Here is a 25,395-nt window from a genome sequence, read left to right as displayed (position 1 = left end):
TCTCTTCTCACAAGCGCTCTTTTTCTCAATCCTTTAAAAATCATGCCAATGTACCATTTATGCACGAGGCAGTTCACAACTGTTTCATAAAAGAAAATAAAAGACAAGATATGAGCATCACATCATCGAGAACCAGATCAAGTCAGGCCTGAGGGAAGAGTAAGAAATTACTGCCCAGCCCAAAATAACTTCAACAGGTTCGCAGATGGACGGGATACACCTATCCATAGTAATGATCACCATGGGCGGGGATGTATGCTTATTGCTGACTAGTGTAGCACACTGTCTATTTACAATTGATTGGCATTCTGGAACTATACATGTGCATAAAATCAAATCTGAATTTCCTGAGCTGTTCATGAATCCGGTGCAGGTTGTGCAAATTTACTTACAGATTCAGTAGCATTTCATGAATGAGACTAAAAGACTCTAAACTCCATTTAAACCAAACAAGATGATGTAAATGGACTTTAGAGATTTCTGTTAAAGGGTCACAGTTTCAAAGCTTTTGTGTTTGTTTGTTTCTTGCAGAAGCATTATGTGATCAAGAGCGCCAGGGATCTACTCAAGTCAACATGTAAACTCCTCTCTCTTTTTGCACCATCACATTTACTGTGATATAAGTGTCTTGACTTGGACTTTGTCTAAATTGCTGAGGCTACTGTTGTAAACCTTGATGTAATCAAGGGAAATTGCGACAACAGGGAGCTAAACTTATGTTATGTTAGAGTGGGGGTTGAAAAAATAACCTTGCTTCTGTGAAATGAACGACTGAAACCTCAGTTTTTGACTGATGTCATGGTGCTGCATGCTGATGTGTGTATCCAGGACAGAAGACATTGTGGTGATGTCCTCAGCTGGAAGGACTATTGAGCATAACTGCCCATACAGCTCTGAGGTAGAGATGAAGGAGGATTTCAGAGGCCACAAAGTCACGTCATGGGTGAGACAAACATACACAAAGAGTTACTCAGTTTTAAGAGTTTGCTCAGGTGTATAGGAATTGTAGGTGCTGGAATATCTGTTTCTTTCGCAGCACAATAAGAAAAATCGTTCAGAACATATAAACTGCTGTTTCTTAGGTCAAGAACAAACCCTGAACAATTTTTTTCAGGTCATGCAGTAACCTATATACAGTGTACCCTTTACAGACCACATCTGTCACTGCATTAGTTCTGTCATAGTTGCATTTTAGCTGCATATTCAAAATGAAGCACATTTACTTAATTTCTCCACAGCAGAAACTCAAGTAGTTACTTATGATCTTATGCCTGTTTTACTTTAACCATAGAATAAAAGGAAGATTTTTCAAACAAACAACAACAACAAAGAAAGTAATAGCTGCTATAAAGATTTGATAAATTTAAGTTTACTCTTCAGTGGCAGTCATGGGTATAAAGCTTAGAGACTGACAATTCATTTTTAAGTTCATCAATTCAGTTAACTTTAACTAACTTACTCTGAAATGATCTCACATTAATGTTGATCTTTCCACTGAAAATGATGGCAACAATGTTAAAAAAGCTAACAATGTTAACAAGGGAAGAGGCCCTTTCTCTGTGTATGTTCTCTTTTCCAGACCACCAAAAGTGCATCTGCAGAATCAACTTGCACTGTCTACCTCCCTGCCGCTCTAAAACAAGCTGCAAAAAATAGCAGCAAAGTAGTCTGCACTTTCTTCAAAAACAACTCCCTGTTCCAGGTAAGGTGCTATTGGTCCATAATTAAAACAGGCAGCTGAGAAGAGATGTCAACATGATTTCCTGCACCTGCCTCATGTTTCTTGATCAAAGCCTAGACTTTAAAATTAGATAGATAGATAGATAGATAGATAGATGTAAATATGTGGGTCATGTTATATCAGCGGACAGGTAAAAGATGTGTGTGCGTGTGTGTTTGTGCACGCTCCAGGACAGTCACAGGATTCTCAATGATGTGGTAAGAGTCATTGTAAAGAACGAGGTCATCCCTCATCTATCCCAGCCAATGAGGATCTTCTTTCACCATGATGCCATACCCGTAAGTCTGAATGTCTTTTTTGTGTCCTTTTGTCTATCATAGTGATCAATGTCCAATATACTGTTATTGTTAATTTTTTTTTTTTTTTTTAATATGGCAGTGGAATCTGGTGAATCTGGTTTAGGGAAAGTGTTTGGTATTCCATATCTTACCCACTGTTTAATTGTGGCTACAGACATATATTTATTACTTTTATGAACAGTAGAGATGGAAATGTTTCAAAAATTTTTCAAATGTGGGTTTGCTGTGGTTGCTGTTGGTTCTGTGATGTCTGCTTCAAGCTGTCGACCTCTTGAAAACACAGAAACCACTGAAAGGTTTCTCTTCTTACTTCGCAGCTTGCAGAAACAGGTGGGGCTGTTTATCTGCTGTGGTTAGTCTGTTGCTCCCTCTCTTTAATGCACACAACCACTGTTTAGTGTCTTACCTGACTGACTTACTGTATGATGTGTTGATGAGCAGCATGCCATATTTTTGCATGTTGGACTTAAAGGTGCAATGTGCAAGATCACCAGAATTGCAGTTTAATTGTTTTAAAAAACGAATCAACATTTAAATAGAATGTAAAGAAGAGACCGTTTTGATGTTTTCTTAATGAGTTGTGTAGGGGAGCATGCTAAGCAGCCAGCCCAGGCCTGTTCTGTATTATAACCCCATGCCTTGAGAGGGGATAGAGATAGTGACAGTGGTAGTGATAGTGACAGTGAAAGTGACAGTGATAATGAGTAATAGTGACAGTGACAGTGGTTTTGATAGTGATAGTAACAGTGACAGTGATGGTGACAGTGATAGTAACAGTGACAGTGTCAGTGATAGTGACAGTAATAGTAATAGTGAAAGTGACAGTGATAGTGAAAGTGACAGTGATAGTGACAGTGACAATGATAGTGATAGCGGTAGTGGTAGGACAAGGTACAAGGAGACTTTGTCATTTTTCTTAAATGTAGTTTAAGAAGATATGAAATTTTAAGGTGACCCTAATCCTGCTACATCTTTTGGAGGTGAAGGAGGAGCTGAGGAGTCTCACAGCCTGGGGAAAGAAGCTGCTCCGTTGTCTGGTGGTTCTGCAGCAGATACTTGTGTATCTTTTTCCAGATGGCAGCAGGGTGAACAGACTGGGCTGGGACGGCTGCTGTCTTGCAGAATCCTTTGGTTCTGTGCAGACACCTCACTTCATCAAGGTCATTGATGCTCTGTAGATGGGAACCAGTGATGTTCTGGGCAGTTTTAATCACCCGCTGTAGAGCCTTCCTGATCTGAGCCGTGCACAAACCATGCCAGTTTGTGATGTTTCCAGTCAGTGTGCTTCTTTTGCTCCTCTGTAAAAGTTAACCAGGATCTTGCTCTGAAATTTAGCCTTCTTAGTTTCCATAGGCAGTAAAGCCTTTTCTGTGCTTTTTTAACCTGGGTGGTGATGTGTGATGACAAAGATAGGTTCTCTGATAGTAAATCCAAGGAACCTATAGCTGTTCACCTGCTCCACCTCAGCTCCACTGATATAGATAGGGGTGTGTGTCTTTGCCTCCTTCTTTTTAAAATCAACAATTAGCTCCTTGGTTTTACTGACATTGAGCAGTAGGTTGTTCTCTGTGTACCACTCTACAAGATTGTTGATTTCCTCCCAGTATGAACTCTCATTGTTGTTTGTAATACGACCAGTGATGGTGGTGTCGTCTGCATACTTCACAATAGAGTGCTCCTGATGTCTGGGAGTGCAGTCATGGGTGCACAATGTGAACATGAGGGTGCTGAGCACGTAGCCCTGGGGGGCTCCGATATGAGCATTAATGTAGAGGAGGTGTGACTGCCAATCCGAACTCTCTGGGATCTACATGTAAGGACGTCCAGTATCCAGTTGCACAGTGTTGTACTGAAGCCCAGAGTGTTAAGTTTTCCAATCAGTTCCATGGGAGAGATTGTGTTAAATGCTAAGCTGAAGTCATCAAACAGCATCCTGATGTAGCTGTTCTCCAGGCGAGTGAAGACTAAGTGAAGAGCAGTAGATATGGCATCCTCTGTGAATCTGTTGGTTCTGAAAGCATAGTGCTGAGGGTCCAGGTTGGCAGGGATGTTGTCTTTGATGTGATGGAGAACCAGTTTCTCAAAGCACTTCATCAGGATGGGGGTAAGAGCCACAGGGCGGTAGTCATTAAGACTAGACACAGCAGACTTTTTAGGTACAGGAACGAGGATGGCTATCTTGAGGCAGGACGGAACAATCTCTTGTGAGACTGAGATGTTAAAAATGTCAGATATAACATTAACTAGCTGATCAGCACAAGCATTTAGTACACGTCCAGGAATGTTATCTGGGCCGGTGGACTTGTTTATATTCACTCTCAGCAGGAGTTTTCTCACATCTGCTGTGGTCACTGAGAGTGGCCGGTCCTCTGGAGGTGGAGTAGACTTAACAGCTGAGTCCTTATTAAGGAGGTCAAAGCGGGCGTAAAATGTGTTCAGCTCATCCCGCAGCATGGCCTCACATATGACGGGGTCGCTTCTGCTTCTGTAGCCTGCGACATTTTGAATCGCCTGCCGCATATCTTTAGTGCTGTTGCTGTTGAGGTCTCTCACCAGTCTCTGCTGGTGTCTCCTCTTAGCCTCCTTGATGCCAGCGCTCAGTCGTGCTCTGGCGATGATGTATGCCTCCTTGTCCCCTGACTGAACCATGTTGTCACAGAAGATGCATATTCTTAAGATTAATTGTGATATCTTGAGTGGCAGCATCTTTAAGGATAACAGTGATAACAGTGATAGTGACAGTGATGGTGAGTGATAGTAACAGTCCACTGTACCTCCACTGAGATACAGTGGACAATGTCTGCAGACAATGTTAACAAAGTTCACAGTTTCTACATACGCCAACAAGTCCAGGGGCCGGGCACAGCCAACCAGGCAAAGCTAGCCAGCAGCCTCATCAGCCCTACTTTGTTTAAGGTCTGTAGTCATGATCCAGGCAAGACTAGGTCCCATTTCAGACAGTTGGAGGTCTGAAATTTACTACACTGGTGTAGTAGACCTAACACTGGTGTACACCAGTGTTAGGTCAGCCACTTTGGGTCAGTATACAGCAAGCTAAGTTAGCTTGTTAAACTAGATTACTGTCTGTCACTTATTCCAGTCTGTGAAATTAAATTGTTGTCTTAGCCCAGGCATTGGTGAAAGCCAAAATATGTCCAGTGCCAGAAAATTTGAGGTCTGAAAAAAACCAAAAACCTCAAATCCATTGTTTTTATGTAAAGACCTTCAAAAATGGTAAAATGGACCTGAGCTTGAATAGTGCTTTTCTAGTCTACTCAAAGCACTTCGACACTTCATGCCACATTCTATTCCATTCACACATATTGACCACCTACATCCGAGGGTACCATACAAGATGCCACCTGCTATTCAGTAACCAATCACACCCACTCACACAACAATGGAACACTCTTGGGGAGCAATTTGGGGTTGGATATCTTGGCCAAGGAGACTTTGATATGCGGACTACAGGAGCCGCAGATCGGACCAGGTGGGTTTCCATCAACCCTCAAATTGCACAAATTGAAATAGCGAATATAAAATACGCCCAATGGAAACACTTCAATTAAAAAAATGAATAAATAAATAAATGTTTCCCAAAAAAGTATTTACACTTGCATGAGGTGGTATTTCAGGTGATCTGAAAAAGCCATATTTTGCAAAACTGCAATGCAAACACTTTTTTGGCTTGTATAGGTCATGTGCTTGTCAGTAGGAACTGGCTCCCACAGGTAGGGCTGCAACTAACAATTATTTTGATAATCAATTAATTGGCCGGTTAATTTTTCGATTAATCGATTAATCACATTTAAAAAAAAACAAACAACAGAAATAATAATAAAATAAACTTTTTTTTCTCCCATCACTTTGATCAAAAACAGATTATCATTGACAACAGTGCAAAAAGTGCAGTGCATAAACAGGCAGTTGCTTGAACATCCATGAGCTGTCAAAAATGATTAAATTATGAATAACTACAAAATCAAATATGAAACTATTCAAAAACTAAATGTTGACAGCTTTTACAACATACTGTTATGTTTCCTTACTTTAAACTTGAACATATGTGTTTTTTCGTTGAGACTTACCCTGCCACTGTGCTCCTCCTCCTCACTTTCGCTTTAGATGCTGCATCATTTTGCAGCTAACACTTCCTTGTTTTGCATAATGTGAAGTACTCCAAACTTTTGAAGTTTTCGTACGAAATGTTCTCTCTGCCTCCGCCATGCCTCTTCAAAACACTGGCTTCTCCCGTCTGCATGTAATGTAACCAGTCACACAGCGAGTTATGTAATAATCACACATTTGATAATCGATTATAATCAATTTTATCAATTTGTTATTGCAGCCCTACCCTCACAAGTTTTGAATCAACTATTTCTCTGTAAAATCGTGGACTATCACCTCCCAACCTTTCCAATGGATTGGAAATGGGGACGTAACGATTCTCTCAACTCATGATTCGATACGATTCACAACACTAGATTCACGATACGATTTTCTTACGTTTTGGTTTTTTTTTAAACAAAATGAGATTACAGAAAAATTATGACTGAAAAATATTCTATAAATTATTTCAAACAAAAAATATACAAAATACTGCATTTTCTCTTCTTTTCTGTGACAAATTAAAGAATCCCTTTTTATTTCTGAGGTAGGGTATAAATGCAAAATACAAGCAATGCAATGAATACATTTTGGGACATTCACAATGTCCCCTGCTGTTAAAAAAGAACACTTTCACTGGGACAGAGATGGCTGGTGTGAAAAGGTTTGCTTTTGCTTGAGGGAAAAGCAGAGAGGGCAGGTTTGAAGAACTAAGTTCGCCATTTTCCACCCCTGAGTGATAAGTTGGGCTCTCTTTTTGGCTCTTGAATTTGTTTGGGCGAGCAGGGTTGCAATGTGGTTTGGCTGTGTAGTTGTTGTTAAGGAGTAATGTGCGTAGGCGGAGCTGACCGGAGCTCTTGATGCCGGTTCTCATGCTGCATCATGTTAGTTGTACTATTTGTGTAATTCAACACCCTCTTGCAATATTTGCATTCTTTCTTACTGACTTGAGGAAGCTCAAATGCCGCCACATTCACAATTTGAAACTGGAGGGTGCATCTTCTCTTCTCCTGTCTTTGCTTCATCTTATTTATGTTGTCGAGCTGTTTCTAATCTTTGACATGACGTGGGGTGTTGAACACGTAGTGACGTGACACGTTGAGCAAGTGAAGTCAAAAGAAGACTCTCTGCTGGTTCAAAAACGTGTCCTGGTTACTTTTTAATTTCACCTATTTGAATCTCACATACTGTATTTGTCTCAATTTTTGACTGCCTCATGATGCTTCTTTACATCCCTAATTGGAAATAATGATGGCTAGTGCAGTGGCTGCAAATGAAATAAACTTGCTGTTGTTTTGAACATCTATCACTATGCTTCTTGCAATGTTATTGCTAGAGGAGAAATTGTATTAAATCACTCAAAGGAAATGCAGACATCTCACAATTGTGCTTCATCAACATTTCGAAAATATTATTCAAGTTTTGCGCAAATCTGTAATGCCAACTGCCAACCTTCTGATAAGAGGATGAGCAACTCTACTTCTAAGCTACAGCTGCCCACAAACGCCAAGAGACACATAAACTACAGACAGTGCAATTACTTACAACACAAACCAGACCAAAAAACATTTCAAATGGCATCAATATATGTTGTTGTTGAGTTTTTCTCCCACACAAGTATCATTTTACAAACACTAAGCTAAGCATGCACCTCAGATTATATATATATACGTATATATACGTACTCTAGGCTACTGTAGAAACAACATGGCAGACTCTGTGAAAAAGGACCATTTATGCCAATATATCCCCCTAAATCCTACACACTGGACCTTTAAGTACTGAATGTGAATAATACAAGTTGCAGTTGAACCAAAGGATGCAGTGGTTTCCTTAAAATGTTGTTAATATCATTGAAAATGAGCAACATCTTGATGGGAAGAGATTGCACCTGACATCTGTCTTTCTTTTTCTGTATCAGGAAACGTATTCCAGGAAATGTGTTTCGTGGGACACAAGGAGAGGTTGGAACCCTTTGCAGCAAACCTTATAAATACTATTCATTCAACATCTTATTTACTGCAACTATCATAGAAGGTAATTAGGTATGGCTAAGTCTGTATTTCTCTTTGTTCAGATCCATGGCAGGTCAGTTGGTTGGTGGATGGATGTGAGACACGACAGAAAGGAGCAAATTACACCGAGTGTCTCTGTAACCATCTGGCTTACTTCACTGTACTTGTGGTGAGACATACAGCTGAAACACTGCTAGAAACAAACAAACAAAATAGTAAAAAAGTAATATGATGCAGGAAAATGTATGTACCTGGCATCATAAACAACTTACAAACATACACGCACACAAACATGCACGCACACACACACACATGTACAACACACACATGAATTTATAGTGAAGAAACACACAAAATACTTAAAAACAATAAACCTACTCTCATATTACAGATATTTAAGTGCATGAAGGACTTGTTGGTAATTGCTTTGTGTCCTCTCACAGCAAAGGGAACCTAGCCCAGTGCGCCCCCTCCTGGCCCTGACCGTCATTACATCTCTCGGCTGTGCAATGTCTATGACCAGTTGTGTCACTCTCATCATATTTCTCTGCAGGAAGAGGTAAGGGCTTGTGACCACATTCTCGTTAAGACCTCGTTAAGAATTTAATCGAACATGTGAAATTAAATCAATTAAATCAAAGACTATGAAATGCTGTTAAAATATATGCAATATGTTGCTGTGAGCTTTGACTGAGGATATAAAAAACATTTGGTATTGTTTGAAATAAGCAAAGTATTATGTGGTTTTTTTTTTGTTTGTTTTCAAATAACAATGAGAGGAGCTCTCTGGGAGGATTCTCTAAATGTTTTATGAAAACGGCCCCAGGTCAGTAGGGATGGGTATGGAGAACCGGTATTAAATGGTACCAGTGCGTGATTGGGTCGGTACTTAAGTACTGATAAGCTCTTATGACAAACAGTTGCTATCTGTATTTATGACATAACAGTGTAGCGTTAATTCATTCTAACCTGATTCTAACGTATCTGCCAACTTGCTCCTTGTGATGACGAAGCTGCTGTCATCAGGCGATGATGTACAACATTTATTGTGCTGCTGCTGACTGCTCTGCAGTGGTAGTAAAGCAAACATCTGACAAGACTGAGCGGTTGAGAGTGTGAGCTTACTTTTCTAAAAGTCACAGCAGTTTAGCTAGATGCAGTTTGTGTCCAAGGGTAGTTGCAAGTGCAGCATCTTAGCATAGCTTTAGCAAAGCAGCTAATGCTAACATTAGTCCAGCAGTGGAGCACCTGAGCTCCGGTGGCTCTGATAGCAATGCTACAGGGAGCAGCAAAACTAAACATGCAGTCAACACTCATTTATACTAGTAAGGCTGTAGCTAATAGCTATGTCACAGTTGTTGGCATTGATTTTAAGCGTTTCTAATGTAATGTTATTCTCAAATGTATTTATCTAATCCCATAGACGATGCCAGTAAAGCAGCAGTCTCTGTTTCATTCTCAATAGATGGAAGTCAGACACCAAAGTCGAAACCCGTTTACCAACGCAAAACGAGGGGGGATGACACAGGAAAAAACAACAGAATGTCACAGGGCTGTTGCCGAGTTTATCATGAGGGACAGCCCCTCACTTCAGTGCAGTGAAGTTGGTTTAGGTATTCTAGATAACATCTGATAGGTATGCTAAGAATAAAATTTAAGCTGCCCTAATAACAATAACTGTTGACTAACAAGGACTTTAGTTATGTTTTTTGTATTCAAAGGAAACTGTGAGGATTGAAATGAGAAGTTCTATTGTACAGAAACCTTCAGGTCATGTCAGTTTGTGGAAATAGTTTGTCAAAGGACATTTGAGTAGTCAGTGTCACACGAGAGGTCATACAAATCACTGAGTTGCCCAGTTTGTGGCAAAAACAAAATACATTTTTGATGATGATGAGTGATTTCTTTTCACAGCTTTACATGTCATGTCTTTATTTTCTGCAACAAATTATAGAGAGTAGTATCAATAGGATTATCGATAAGTAACGATACTGATAAACAGTACCGGTATCGGTATCTGTATCAATAAAATCCAAACAATACCCACCCCTACCAGTCAGTAATTTATACTCTGTTTAATTGCATGAATGCAGTGACCTTTGGGATATTTTTTTCTAACTGGCACTCAGTAAAATTATGTTTTGTACTTCATGGTTCACCCCTGCAACTTGATACGATGCTGTCAGATTGGTTGAAACAAAGTGCCCATGGGGAGAAATAAGTAGGGATGAAACGATGCATCGCAAGGCAGTTAAAAATCTACAAAAACTGTGTAAGATTCAAATCCATGAAATGAAAAATGAGCTGCAATACACTTTTTGAACAGCAGAGGGCGCTTGCTCGATTTGCTATGTCACTGTGTTCAACATTCTACTTCATGTCTATGACCCCGCCAACGTAAACAAGATGAAGCAAAGGCAGCAAAGGCCCCGGGACAGACAATATTGAAATACAAGATGGAATAAAAGAGGGTGTTGAACTACACAAACAGTACAACTAACATGATGCAGCAAGTGAGCCAGCATCATAGTGAGGAGCTCTGGTTAGCCCCGCCTATGCACATTACTCCTCAACTATGAAAAAAAAAACAAAAAACTACACTGCCAAACCACACTGACAAGCTGCAGCCCCGTTTGCCCAAAGTAGAAGAGCCAAAGAGAGAGTCCAACTTATCACCCACGAGTGGGAAATGGCCAACTTAGTTCTTCAAACTCGCCCTCTCTGCTTCCCCCTCCAGCAAAAGCGAACCTTTCCACGGCAGCCACCTCTGTCCCAGTGAAAGGGGTTTTTTTAACAGCAGGGGACATTGTGAAAGAACTGATTCGTGGCACACTTTTTTAAACTAACATACTTCCTATTCTTGAGCTAGGGGAAGGTAACAAGTTGAGTATAAAGTAATCAAATTTGTTCAGTCTCAATCAAGACTACATCATGTGACTTGAGTTTTCACATCTCAAAGGCAGAAAAGTCCATCTGTGGGAGCAGATCAGCTGGACACTGAATGTTGCTACTGACACTCATCTCCATTCCACTCTCCATCTAGCAAGCTATCTAAGGAGCAGTCAATCCATTTGGGCTCAGCTGTGTCTCTCGCCTTCCTCCATCTGCTCCTCTTCCTTACTGGGGACAATGCCAATGTTGGAAACGAGAGTGTGTGCACCTGGTTAGGGGCAGGCCTCCACTACACCCTACTCAGCTCTTTCACCTGGATGGGCATAGAATTTTTCCACACCTTCTGGTTGGCCAATGTGGGTTTCAACCCCTCTCTGATGCCCAGAGAATGGAACGTGGTCGGCTTTGGTGAGTGTGTTTGAACTAATGTTTCTAAAAATGTACTAAACATGTACTACTAATGTACTTCCAAAATGTACACATTAAGGTAAACATGAAATAAATGTTCAGCTGTTACAACATTCTTTTTCAGTTCTACCTGTTGCTCCTATAATCATCCTGGCCAGAGTCGGTGATGTTTATGGAATGAAAGAGGTGGAAACAAGTGATGATGATCCTTATCTGATGTAAGCAGCATTATTTTGTTAGATAAGATATTTATGCAGAGAAACATATGCAGTATTGCATTGATGATTTCAAACATAAAGGAAACACAGAAGCTTGAAATCTGCAAAAACTAATTAACTGCAGAGCAGTGAGTATATTACCAGTCATCTCTTAAGATGCTGACAAGGTTGTTATGGAGCAACTGACTACTGGTGGTGACACGCTACATACTATGCATCCAATGCAGTTTGGTTTCAGAACACATCAATAGACAGAAACAGCTTTCTGCTACCTCCTGGAAACCAGGGGGTAAAAAAGAGAGGCAGCAGGGGAGCCTCTTGTGTCCCTCAAAGCACTGCTACTCACAAAGGGAATACTTTCAAATTTATTGAAAGTATTGGGGGGGCTAAAACCAAAAAACAGTGGTAAAAAAGATCCAGGTCCAGGCACTCAGGATGGTTTGAAAAGCATAAAAGGTCTTTAATTCATAGGGCTAGAAACACTAAAAATACACCAATGTTTAACAGCTTGTGTCTTCTTAAGGGCGTAGTGACACACTGAGACATTGTCCACATGGACTGCTGTAGAATACCAACACGATCTCGTTCCAAGTCATCACATATGACTGCTTTTTCAGTGGATTCCTGCTTTTGCTTGCACCTTCCTTAGACTGTAGCCTACACCCTTATATGCTTTTCTTATATGCTCCTTCTCTAATGCATTTGGTGTTTCCAGGTGCTGGATGAAACAGACCCACAAGGCCATGCTGGCCCACTATTGCACCAGTGTGACAATCCCAGCCACCCTGGTGTTCTCTGGCATTTTGATGCTCTTCGCAGTGTGCAGGGAGATCCACACCACAGATGAATGGAGGCAGAACCTTATGGCTTTTCTGAGCATCTGGGGACTCATCTTCCTCTTCGGGACAACTTGGAGTCTGACCTTCCTGGACTTTGGCCCAATTTTCTTCCGCACCTGCATATTCAACTCTTTTCAAGGTCTGTGTTTACAGTGGGCTTTGCCAGATAGATCATGTTGTTATACTCATTTTGGACATATGAGGAGCTTGGTTATCAACTTGTGTAAACTATTTTCACTAACTCAATTTTGCTGCACATTTGTAGTAGGGATGTGGGAAGTGACTATATTAGATCGTGAAGAATTAGAATGTGTCCACAATCCGCCGTCATGGAGAGATCGTTGCATCGTGCTACAGTGCCAATCTATCTGCTGTAGTTCTATGCTCATACACGCAATGCATCCAAACCTTTTAGCTAGACCTCAGAATGCCATCGGCTCTGGTGCATTCTCCGCTGGTCACACAGGGACGTTCATCCCCGTGTGACCAGCGAAGCTGCAGAGGGAGGATGTGTTAATGATCAGCAGGTACAGCTCCAGAGAAAGCAGCTCCACTCCACTGTGTGGCTGCGTTTAATGTTATATGTGTATTGTTCTGCATTTTAACATATTTCAGGGTTGCCAACTCTCACGCTCCTGGCTTGTGACACACGCCTTTACTGTCAGTTTCGTGCTCTCAAGCTGCCCGGTCAAATCTCACGCCAAAACACTGACAGCAGAAGTGTTGAACAATCATGTAATGCAGTGAAGGACTGACTGTACAGCTGATTATTTGATAATAAGAGCAGCGTTTCATTATCACAGATCAAACCGCTGATTACCCAACAGCGCAGCGCAGTTAGAGAGAGACAGACAGACAGAGCGGAGCATCTCCTCACAGCACTAAAGTGTCTGAATGAACCAACAGACAAATACTAAGGGGTGGAAAGTGACTTCTTTAGACTTCTAAATACTATTCTGTGTTAGTTTCAGGTTTAGTCAGACACTTGGATGGAATGATTTAGAACACATCGCTCCGTGTGTCATCCAGCCGCTCATGCTGAATTCTCGTTATTATTACCAGGGGCAGATGTAGTAATTTGGGGGCCCTGGGCCACAGGCACATTGCCTTATTTTCAACCTTTTTTCTTAATTTAATATGAAATATCCCCAAAATATGTCTTCAGTGTACTCAGTGATAGTAAATAAGTCCATGAAGGAAAAAGGTTGGAAACCACTGTACACGGTCCAGCTGTATACTAGGTTCTACCCTACTCTTGTTGTTTTATCAGCTGAACACTAGCTGACACTATTTGCTAGTCCATTTCATGCCTTCTCTATAGATACACAGATAAACAAATCATAGCAAACCCTCGAGTCTTGGCTTTCTTTTCCCTCCCTCTTCATTTCAAAAGTGGGAAGTCATGGATGAAAATGAAAACAGAAGAGTTTGTCCCACCAAAAAATTCAACATCGCTGTTATTTCACCTTATAAAAGATATGGTTCCCATCACAACAAAATTACACACATATTAAAATCTGCTCAAAAAGGTACTTTGGCCTAAATGTACTCTTATTCTTTTTTATTTTAGGGCTATATTTTTTTAATTGGTTGTACTGTTGTACTGTTCAGTAACATGCACAATAGTCTTAAAATCCAAAATGAAAAGGAATAGTGATAAAATCGTGATCGTGACTCTGCCTTAAAAAAAATCATATCATATTTTTGCCATTTCTCCCACCCCTAATTTGTAGTTCAGGAAGAGAATTTTCTATGCCAACTAACAGTTTAACCCTTAGGGCCCACTTTAGTATTACCCACACTGGTATCACTCTGCACACATTTTTTTTTCAAATCAAGCTTTAAAATATATTATACATTAATATTTTACTATTTTTAACAATCTGTATCATAAATATCAAATGTTCATTAATTTTGAGAATTTTAACCCTTTCAATGTCCAGTTTTTTGTCATGATGCCACCTTGTTTTTAGATTAAAAAACCCATGAATAATTAATTATTTTCAGTGTACTGTATGTTAAATAGATTATTATTTTTTCATTATCAAAGCCTAGGATATGTCAATGATTAGCAACAACACTGATTTTTATGCATTATTATTTTTGTGCAGTGTCAAATGCTCACACTTATACCGTTTTGCACACGTAATGCACTTTTTAAAATCAGGCTATACAAAATATTATACATTAATATATTATACATTTTTTATTTATTTGTTTAATTAATTATCACAGCCTGGGATGTCTTAGCAGCAACATTGATTGTGACAGTGCACCAAGTGGAAATAGCATGTGTTTTTGCCATATGCCAAACATGGTAAAAATGACATCATCAAGTGGAAAATAGTAAAAATGACAAATTCCAATGCAAAAGCCCAGAATGACACCCAGAAATAATACAATGCATGTTTATATGCTTTGATGGCTGTGGTGTCAAAAAACTGCAGTTTGAATGGGTTTCAATGGAGCATTTTTTTGCACGTAACAGTCTGAATGTAATAATTTTGTCTGCACAGTGTATTTTAGAAGTATTGTAGGAGCTGAGCTGGAAATTCCAAGATTAAACAAACACACACAATCTTGCCAAAATGTGTGCCATTTGCATGAACACAGCCAAAATTATCAAAAAATGAAGAATGAAATTGCATGGAATGTGCCAAACAGTCCCTAAGGGTTAATGATATAACTGCTTAGTCTTTCGTGCAGTATGCAGGGCCCAATTTTTACTGTTGTTCCATTACAATTTTATAGGAGGATATTGTATTAGTGAGTTAAACTTTATGCACAAAAATATTACACCACTCATGTCAAGAAATACTAAGACATTTTGAGAAATACACTTAATGGCTACCTAATGAGAGGTAGCTGAGAAGATCAATACACCCCTCCATACAATGATCAGACACTAGGTTCTCTCTCTCATGCTCACCTAGCACTGCTGAGATAGGTAACATTACAGCTCAGCCCAGGAGGACGCCATTAATATTAACATCTTGTGCTGTCACAAGCATGAGCCTCTCGTCCACAAGTAGACACATACTTCCCTCTGTACAGTGATACTGTTGGCTACTGTATCAGAAAAAAACTAGTTCCTTCATGAAACTACCCCTAACAGGGTCTGTGGATTATCTTGAGTAGCCGGGTCATGATTTTTGGAAAGAGACATTGCTGTTGAGTTTTCCAAATTTTTGAGCACCATAATCCAAGTGCTATCTCGTTCCATTATATTAGAGAGAGGGCAGACATCTCTATGGCCGATATCTCCAACACTTTTGCATCTCACACTAAAACTACCTAGACTGATAAATAGCTCTACAGGGAAGAAGGAAAATGTGCATTTTGGATTTGAACTGTCCCTTTATGTTAGACTGTAATCACTGTAAAGTTAAATCAATAGAGAAAAAAACGGGTGATTGAACCTTGGTTCTTGTCTGTTCTCACAGGTTTCACCCTGATGCTGCGGTGCTACATGCTGGACTGGATGCGCAGACCGGCTAGTGGCTCTGCTCCAGGCAGCCCCAGCACCGGGGCCACCAGGGAACACATGTTACAGGTCCAGGAGGAGAGTTAGATGGACTTAAAAAAGATGTGGCACATAAAACAGCAGAAAAAAATCAAAAAATGTAAACAGTGTAACAGTCAACTTTTTTTTTCTTTTTATATTTCTGCTTTTTGATGATATGCAGCAAAGTCCAGGGGCCAGACTGGAACCTGCATTGCTGGGATAAGGGCTCAGTCAAAATGGTTTGCACTCTACCCATAGACTGTATATAAAGATGAATGACATGACAGCTCACCCAGAGTGAGGCTGTTCAATCTGGATCACCCCCTGGTGTCTGACTGCAGTACAGGTCCTTAAGCCCACCCCTCCATGTTAGTGAATGGACATAGGCCAAACTAAAAACTCAAAAGTGCAAGCCAAACAAATGTTTCCCAAAAACAGTTTTTCCCAAAGTCGGTTTCTGTCACTGAAGGTAGTTCTCATCACCCTGATGTTTGTTCAAGTGTTTGTTTACATAAGTTTGATTTTAATGAGTTATTAAATTATACAAAAGGGGGCTTTTCCGCTATGATTGACAGCTGTGACAGCCAATCTGCACACTCGCTTTCAATGGAGCTGTTCATGATAAGTCGGACAGGTGTGTGGGCAGGAACTCCCCTACCACAGATATCACTACTGTGCGGATGTGGGCTCTCAATGACATCACCTGCGTCAGATGGTAGCACTCATGTTTTGGATATTTTAACTGCTGCTTTCTTTGAACTCTTGGTTGTCCTCTGCCTGTGACGCTCACACTGTGAATTATATTGATAATTTCAATATTTTCTGGGAACGTGGTGAACTTTTCGGCTCAGATGGTCTACACCCAATTTACCATATAAAATCCTCTGCACTAGCGCTCATCACTGTAAACAACACTGCCATCACGCAATTTCTGCGACCAGAAATGGCCCATCCGATGGACAATGATGTTCCCCTGGTCCCAGTTCCTATCTGTATGGTTCCACATCTAATACCGGTAATGTCTCTATCAGTCTCGGACCAAATGCAGACACTTACAACATTCCTGTTAAAATCACAGCCCCATATGTTTTGCAGACAAACAATATGATGCATGTCCCAAAAAACATCATCACTGTTAATGTTCACTCTGAGCCTGAAACCAAGTTCTTCTGCTCTCTCAGCTCCAAAGCCAAAGGCTTCTAAATCACTTATCACCTCTGATTTAAGTTTAAGTTTTTAAGAACAGAAATAGTCAATCATAGTGTTTCATTAAATGGTTTTAATATTTTTAGAGCTGATAGAGCAGGGAAAGGTGGCAGTGTGGCAATACATATATGTGAAATCATTCTTTTCTGTAACTGAGTTATCTTCACTGTCAATTCCTAAATGTTTTGAATTTATTTCCCTATAAATCAATATGGGGCATATTAATTCAGTTATAGTAATTGGTGTCTATAAACCTCCTAATGCGCTTTCAGAAGCACTTCACAAATTACAGTATGTGAATTAATTGCTCCGTTAACTGACTATGAGGTGATTATCCTTGGTGATCTCAACCTAGATTGGCTGACTGCAGCATCTAATAAATTTAAGGAACTCTCCTCCAATCTCAAATTCACACAACTATTCTGTCATCCTACCTGCCCAAATTCGAAGGATCCCTCTAAGTCAACCTTAATTGACTTAATACTTTCTAACGGACCAAAGAAATATCCTGCCCATGGTGTTTATGACCTTGGAGTTAGTTACCACTGCCCCATTGTCTGCATAAGAAACGTGAAAAGAGGAATTCAAAGTCACACACAGTAGTTAGAAGAAACCTGAAAAAATGTAATGATCAAGCCTTTTTACATGACCTCGATGCCAGCCCAATCACTGACACTCTTAAAATCCCAGATCTTTAGCTAGCTTTAAGTCATTTTCAATTCCCTACCCACCTATGTTTTTACTGGTCCTTCTCAGATAACTGACAGCCATAAGATCTCTGCTGCATTTAACAACCATTTTGCCACATCCTCTCTGTTATTTGGCAATCTTAACCCAAGCTGCTGTAGGGAGAAAATTTGTCCTTCTTAAATAACATCACTGTAGCAAGCCAATCCTTTACTTCAGGGTTCCCCAATAGGCGGCCCGCGGGCCACATCCGGCCCACGAGAGCCAAACATCTGACCCGACATGCACCGACCGACTGGCATTAATGCAGTATGCACACAACTCACCTTTCGGCGAGGTTCGCGCCCGCGCACACACGCACACACACAAACAAACACACATGCTCAGGCTCGCGTACAAAGCTACAGCTGCTCTGTTATTTTGACCTCACCGCACACCGTACACTTTCATTACACAGAGAGCGGGTATTCAACAATAACAAACTGCACGTGTCATGCGCATCTGTCATTCAGCAGCAAGCAGCCTGCCAAAAGTAAGTCCCACGTACTGAGATATGACAAAAATAACAATATGGCCTGTAGTAAAAAGCGAAAAGTGACACTTCAACACGATGCATTCTGCAAGTTTTACCTCCAACTATCCAGCCAATTCAGACCAACGCAAACAAAAAATTGCGAACATGATGGCCTCATACAAGCACTCCGTTTCAACCATGGTAAAATCAGCCTCTGCACAGGAGAACGCCACAGCTGCATCCCTGCAAGTGACATGGAATTTAGCAAAAGCTAAAAAACCATTTGTTGATGCCGAGTTAATCAAAAAGTGTGCAATAGACATGGTTGGAGAGGTTTTAAATAATGATAAAAAAAACATGATGATAAAATGATGATAAAAACTGTTACATCCACATTGTATTAATATTGTAATTAAATAACAACAATAATAACGATAGCGGCAGCAACACGATTTATCTGTATAAATGAAATTTTCTTAGCAAAGTGGGAAAAAAAACTGGACCTGGCCCTTAGCTTGGAATATTTCACATACTTTGGCCCTTGGGGAAAATTAATTGGGGAACCCTGCTTTACTTTATCCCAAAACTCCAGTTTAAAGGCAGCTAATTTTTTACACAGTACTGATGTACGGAAATCAACAAGTGATGACAAACTGGATCCATTTGCTCTGAAATCATCAGCACATTTAATTTCTGAATATATAACTTATATCTTCAATTTAACCATTACTTCAGGTATCATTCCCGTAGCCTGGAAAACTGCTTATTCTCTTCCTTTTGCATAAGGGTGGAAGTAAATCCGATTTGAACAATTACTGTCCAATATCAAAGCTATCTTGTGTAGCAAAAATACTTGAGTCCCTGGTTAACAAACAGTTGAAATTATTTTTATCCACTGACTCCATATTAGCCCCATTTCAGTCTGGTTTCTGCGACTGCTCTAGTAATCAAAAATATAGTTTCTGCTCTAGATAACAAAAAACACTGTGCAGCTCTATTCATTGATTTCAAGAATGCATTTGACACAGTTGACCACACTCTACTGTTACAAACGCTCTCTTCTTTAGGTTTTGACCATATCAGCTATCTGTGGTTCACAAATTGCAGTGCGTCAAGATAGGTCATTACCAATCCTCTTTTCTTCCTATTACAAAGGGTGTCCATCAGGGTTCTGTCCTTGGGCCGGTCCTTTTCACCACTTACATAAACAATATTGCCTCTCTCCATTGTACAATTGTGATTTCCATTTTTATGCAGATGATACTGTCCTTTACTCCTGTGCAGATTCAGGCCACCCTAACCTCCTTCAAAAACATCTCCTGATCTTAAACTGGCTCTAAACTGTACAAAAACAAAATGCATCCTGTTCACAAATACAAGAAATACTGACATTGGACACATTGAAATCTGTTCTGCTTACAATTTCATAATCGAAAATGTGCAACATTATAAATAGATCATTTTAATTGATGAGAAACTTACTTACACGTTGACATACTTCAGTCAAAGTTGAGGGTGAAATTAGGCTCTCTTTTTAGGAACAAATCCTGCTTTCCATCATACACCAGAAAAAGAATTGTTGAAGTTGTTTTCCTCTCCATTTTGGAGTTTGGTGATGTTATTTATGGGCATGCATCCAGTTCCACTCTCCAACCATGAAATGCAGTTTATCATTCAGCCTTAAGATTCATCACTGGTGATACCTATCGGACACACCACTATCCTCTTTATCAAAAAACTGCCCCCCCTGCTCTCTCTGTGAGGACGGACCAGCATTTATTCTTATTTATTTACAAAGCTCTTCTGCAAAAGCTCCCCTCCTGTCTTTTAACCATGCTATCATGGAGTGTGGAGGGGGCCCTTAATTGGCCCTTGTGGCCCCTTAGGTTAAGAGGGCCCTTAATTGGCCCTTCTGGCCAAATGAAGATGCCAGTAGGTAATCAATGGCCCACTTGTGGGCTTTCCGAAAGAGTGGCCACAAGTGGGCCATTGATTGGCCCCTGTGGCCCGTCAGGTGGAGGGAGCTCTTAACTGGCCCTTGTGGCGACTAAGAGATGCCAGTAAGTAATTAATGGCCATTATTTGGCCCTTGTGGCCCTGTGTACACCTCCTAACATACATTAGTGGCACCTCAGCGGCAGGCACCCTCCAAAATTTCTCCTGAATTTTTTTTTTAGTTTATTTATAAAGCTCTTCTGCAAAAGTTCTCCTCCTGTCTTTTAACCATGTTATCATGGATTGTTTGTACCTGTTCACAGTTGTTGCTCACACTGCAAGTGCCAAAAATTCGCACTGAGCTAGGAAGAACAGCCTTTTCCTGCTATGCCCCTCATACTTGGAATACTCAGGTATTACTTAATACTCAAGTAATTGAGTATTAAGTATTTGAGTAATACTCAAATTTTAAGCTGTCCTCATTAATAACACAAAGGGAATTCAAAGGTTTAATTTGTGATCTCACTGATTGTGACTGTCATTGTTTTTAGATTGGTTTGTGTTTTTAGATTTGTTTGTTTGTTTTTTATTTCTTATATTGGGAAAGCCTTGTATTTTTGATTGAGGGTTCACCCTCAATGTGTTTTCCAAAATCTTAAATAAAATAAACGAATGAAAATAAATGAAGGTATTTACACAGGTAAAAAAGGACTGGGTGAACTGTAGACTGTCAAATATGTCACTATGAATGAAATTTTGAGGCAGAAACAACCTTTTAGTGACAAGATAGGAGCTGCAAACACTTTTTGACAGGTTTTTATGTGTTGTACTGGCTAAGGTATTTCAAAAGGTAAAAGGAGGTAAAAAGGACTGGAGTGATTATAATTTCGTGCAAAGAGCAGGTAATATTATGCAGGCTCATAAGGATAATAGCAGATAATACCTTTATTTTTACATGACCCATCTGTAAAGAATGATAGACTACTTTCAAAATGTAAACAAAATTTTAGGCGTAAATGTCATGCTTGATCAAACTATAAATCGCAAACACCTGAAAATTGGGTTTCAAAAAACATTAAAGTTTCAAAAAGACATACCTATGCTCTTACCATGGACATTAAGTTATGTGTATTTACATGCTTTGACTGTTTGATCCATGTAAGAGCACGACACCGGTGGCAGATGAGAAATGTAGTGCCCAAGGAAAAGACTGTGTGATGGTGGGGTAGTGGTGAAAAAACTCTAAATATAGCATCCACTTAGACGGATAGTTTTTTTTTTTTTTTAGGTAGGCCTTTTTTAAAGTTGCTAAAACACGTTTAAAATAACCCCTGTGGGGTGCATGCCCCCTCTGTTTCTGCAAACCAGGAGCACGCCAACCGCCAGCTACTGTAGCCTATGTAACACACTGACTGTACATAAGTATCTCATACAGCCCCACTTCAAAAATCCACAACGATCCATTTATTGAGATACACAAGATGCGTTACCATGGATATTTGATTCACTTTACAGCTTACGGCTGCTCCAAACTGTACCTAAAAGTTACACCCAGGCATACGCAAAGTTGGTGACCTCTGCTCTGGTAATACTGTAAATATTTTTGAAATCTTCTCCATCATCATTTCCTTAATTCTGAGTGTCACTCTGCTGATGGCGCATGTGCGAAGCTCAGAGCCGCAGCAGAATGGCACCATCAGAATTAAGAAAATAAATAAATAAAAATAAAGAACAACGTAAATTTTTGTTTGGTTGATTTTTTTCCCTTCAAGCAGATGATGAGAAAAGAAACATCTTTTTTTCAATATTTGGTTTACACAGAAAAACAAATAAATGAAATTCTCACTTGTTATTTTGTTTTTCCAGAAGGAATTGAATAATGAATGAACGGATGATACATGGACACTAGACCACCCTCCTTATCTGTTATTTTTTTTCTTAATTTTTTCTATGTGAACACAAAATCAGAAATAGGAAAAACAAGTTGTTTTCTGTTTTTATCATTTGGTTTGGGAAACGAATATTGAATTTTTTTTTTTTTTTTGGTTTTATATTGAAAAGTAAAAAAACAAATGTATCAGGGATGATCAAAGGTTTAAGTACTTGTGAAAGGCGTTTGAATGCAGCACAAAAAAAAGTGATGACGATCCAGGTTTCAAAGGGTTAAAGATGGGTTTTAATTAGTTGAAGTTTGCTGTGTCCAAAATGTTATGCTCTAGGGTACCACTGTGTGTTTATTTAGATTTTTGTTCACCAGGAGCCATCAATTTGACCAACCATTTTATAGTGTATCATGTACAGAACACAGTCTTCAGTTCAAGAAATCCAACAAGTTATTTTATTTGCAATAAAGCAGATAAAATTATGATCTCTTTGTAAGTATACTGAGCTCTCTTCATTCTCTTCATGTTCCAAAAGAGAAATCACACTCTTAACTGGGAATGTCCAAGGTCTTCAGGGTGATGGTGTCAAGCCACCATCCATACACTAAGTTTACAGCATCGGCTCTCTGGACGGAGAATTCGTAGTACGTGTCAGGCACCAGTTCGTTGACACTGGTGTCGTATGACTGGCATTTACATGAAGTCAACTGGCCTTGTTCAGCATTGGTTGGCTGAAGGCTCTTTATGTGGATCTCAAACTGTTGGTCCAGCTCCTGAGACTGCTCGCCTTCAACGTCCCAAAAGAGATGCACAGCGGTGGATGTCACGCACGACTTGAGCCTGTTAAATATGACCGGCATCTTGACGACCACTGATGCACTGAGCTGTATGGGGATGTTGTCCACGTGGTAGAAGAGCTTCTTCTGCAGGTTCAGCGGGCCGATGTTCCAAGTCACTTTCCTTTTAAACTTGTTCACGTACTGGTGGGTTTGCTGGAGCTTCTGCTTGATGGAAGCTGCTGTGTCACTGTCCGCCAAACCCTGGTTATATTCAACGATGAAGGCCTCCAGCTCACGACAGCCTCGGAAGATCTCTTTGTAAAGCATTCCCAGAAAATAAATGAGGATTTTCACATGGGTGTGAGCCTGGCTCCAGGCATGCTGCAGCCTCCGCTGCTCAAGGAAATGCCACATTGAGCTGTCAGAAAAATCCAAAAAGGGCTCCTCCTCTTCTAAACTTGGCTGCAAATCATCACATTCGATTTTCAAGTAGTATGAGCTCCTCTGCATGACCTGCAGCTCCTTCTGAATCACCTTGATAATACATCACATGAAGTCATGAGTCTACAGGTGCTCTGCTATGTGCCCCAGCTCTCAGGCTACATCACATCCCTCAGAAACTACTTACACTAGTGAAGGACTTTGAAGATGCTGAAAAAACCCAGAGGCACCTGACTGCAGACATAGCAGAGGTCCACGTGCACATGTGCAGTAGGAATATCCCCAGCAGCATGCGCAACAGTTGCAGTTGACAGGAAATCAAGTTCTTTGGAAAGTGTAGCAGAAGTGTGGCGGAAGCAGCAGCAGACAATAGAGAGCAATAACTGCGTAAAGTTTGAGAGTATTTCGAACAAGTTTTTGAAATTTTGTGGACTGTTTTGTTTTTTGGCTGTTGTTGGATTCGTTCGGCAAAAATGAGGCAAATGTAGCTGCCGTTTGCAAGTTAGCATCATATACAAATGATGGGATTTTAGACAGTGTGGGATTTTAGTGTGTTGGTAATCTAAAGCAGACCATGTGGACAGTGTCTCAGTGTGTCACTACACCATGAAGAAGATGCAAGCTGATATGCATTGGTGTAGTTTTTGTTTTTGGCCCCATGAATTAAATACCTTTTTTGTTTTTGAAAACATCCTGAGTGCCTGGAACTGGATCTTTTTTACCCCCCCCCCCCCCCCTCCAGGTATTCCCTTCCATAAGCACCTGTGGTCTGAGGGAGACCAGAAGTGCTCCTTGCCTGCATGTGGACAGTTGAGTGAAAATGATGTTAAACTATCAAAGATGGCTTCATATTTTAAAATTACACCTTCCATGGCCCATCCATTTGCCTTTGCCCACTAAAGGTCAAGATGTAATTTACAATATGTAGACCAATAATATATGATAACACAAAAATAACAATAGAAAAGTATATGACTTGTAACCCGCTCTATATTGTGTTATACTAACCATAAAGGAGTGGTCACTCAGGGTGGTGCGGAGCAGCTGTAGGATTTGGTTGCGGAGGTCTGTGAGAGAATCCATCTGCGTACTGACCTCCTTGGATTCACACTCATCTGAGTTTGTACCAGCCTGCATGACTTCATCCATGGCAACTGTAACATACATATATATTCATTCATGAACAGTGTGTGGACTATACACAACCATACAGGCAACAATTCAGTGTGTATTTCAGAAATGTCTGAGACAATGTTTACAAAAACATGTTATGAGTTACATAAAATGAAACTGAAAGGCCACCTTTGCACCATTGTCATAGTATCAAATAAAAAATAAAGTTTTTACTGCCCTGTTATATTTAATCACACATCCTGATTTTAAGATAAAGGAAACAATGTATGATTCATCTCATGTCAATGCATACCAAAATCCAAAGTCCACTATGTAACTTTGACCTTAACCTTGATTGTTGTGTCATGAATGTCGACCACAGAAGGGAAATAAAAAATGCCAACCAATAAAATCATAACAGATTATCGGTGTGTCTGCACTTCAGCTGCTTACTTTGACCACTCCAAAGTCCAAAGTCATGCCTAAACCTACCAGCCAGTCAATAATCTGACAACATACCTACCCAAATCTGTCAACTATGGCGCTACAAACTGAGCCTGTCCTTCCACAGTTTCCTAATACCAATGGAAACCCATCACATTCAAAATAAAAAGGCAATTATCCATCTACAAATTTCTTTAAAAAAGGACTCATTGTTCTGTGAGAAATATTCAACATTATCTTAAATTAAATTTTAGGTTCATGTTTTATGTTAACTGATTATTAACAATATGAACTTCTATATTTTTTTGTATTGTGAGTGTGCTTATGAACAATTATTCAAAATCCCATGTCATCATTTAAATCATAGGA

At 40.0% G+C, this 25,395-nt stretch overlaps 2 protein-coding genes across 2 annotated transcripts; one reads left to right on the top strand and one right to left on the bottom strand.

The window, feature by feature from the left end:
* Positions 1-792: 792 nt before the first annotated feature.
* LOC121954708 (adhesion G protein-coupled receptor G1-like) lies at positions 793-16,090 on the top strand. The gene is made up of 10 exons (XM_088072253.1): positions 793-943; positions 1,580-1,702; positions 1,912-2,019; positions 8,069-8,111; positions 8,225-8,331; positions 8,606-8,721; positions 11,206-11,462; positions 11,587-11,680; positions 12,396-12,658; positions 15,963-16,090. The coding sequence occupies exons 1-10, from the start codon at positions 794-796 to the stop codon at positions 16,088-16,090; spliced, it is 1,389 nt and encodes a 462-aa protein (XP_087928379.1). The 5' UTR covers position 793.
* Positions 16,091-22,797: 6,707 nt separating this feature from the next.
* Positions 22,798-25,052, bottom strand: LOC121951156 (fibronectin type III domain-containing protein 11-like). The gene is made up of 2 exons (XM_042497402.2): positions 24,478-25,052; positions 22,798-23,562 (listed from the first exon to the last, which is right to left on the bottom strand). Exons 1-2 carry the CDS (start codon positions 24,634-24,636, stop codon positions 22,798-22,800), a joined length of 924 nt encoding a protein of 307 aa, XP_042353336.2. The 5' UTR covers positions 24,637-25,052.
* Between the last annotated feature and the right edge of the window lie 343 nt (positions 25,053-25,395).

The sequence above is a fragment of the Plectropomus leopardus genome, chromosome 2 (genome assembly GCF_026936395.1).
Source record: "Plectropomus leopardus strain MGB_pleo_1.0 chromosome 2, ASM2693639v1, whole genome shotgun sequence".
Classification (NCBI taxonomy): domain Eukaryota; kingdom Metazoa; phylum Chordata; class Actinopteri; order Perciformes; family Serranidae; genus Plectropomus; species Plectropomus leopardus.
The sequence above is the reverse complement of the archived record's forward strand: the minus strand, read 5'-3'. Positions and strand labels throughout refer to the sequence as shown.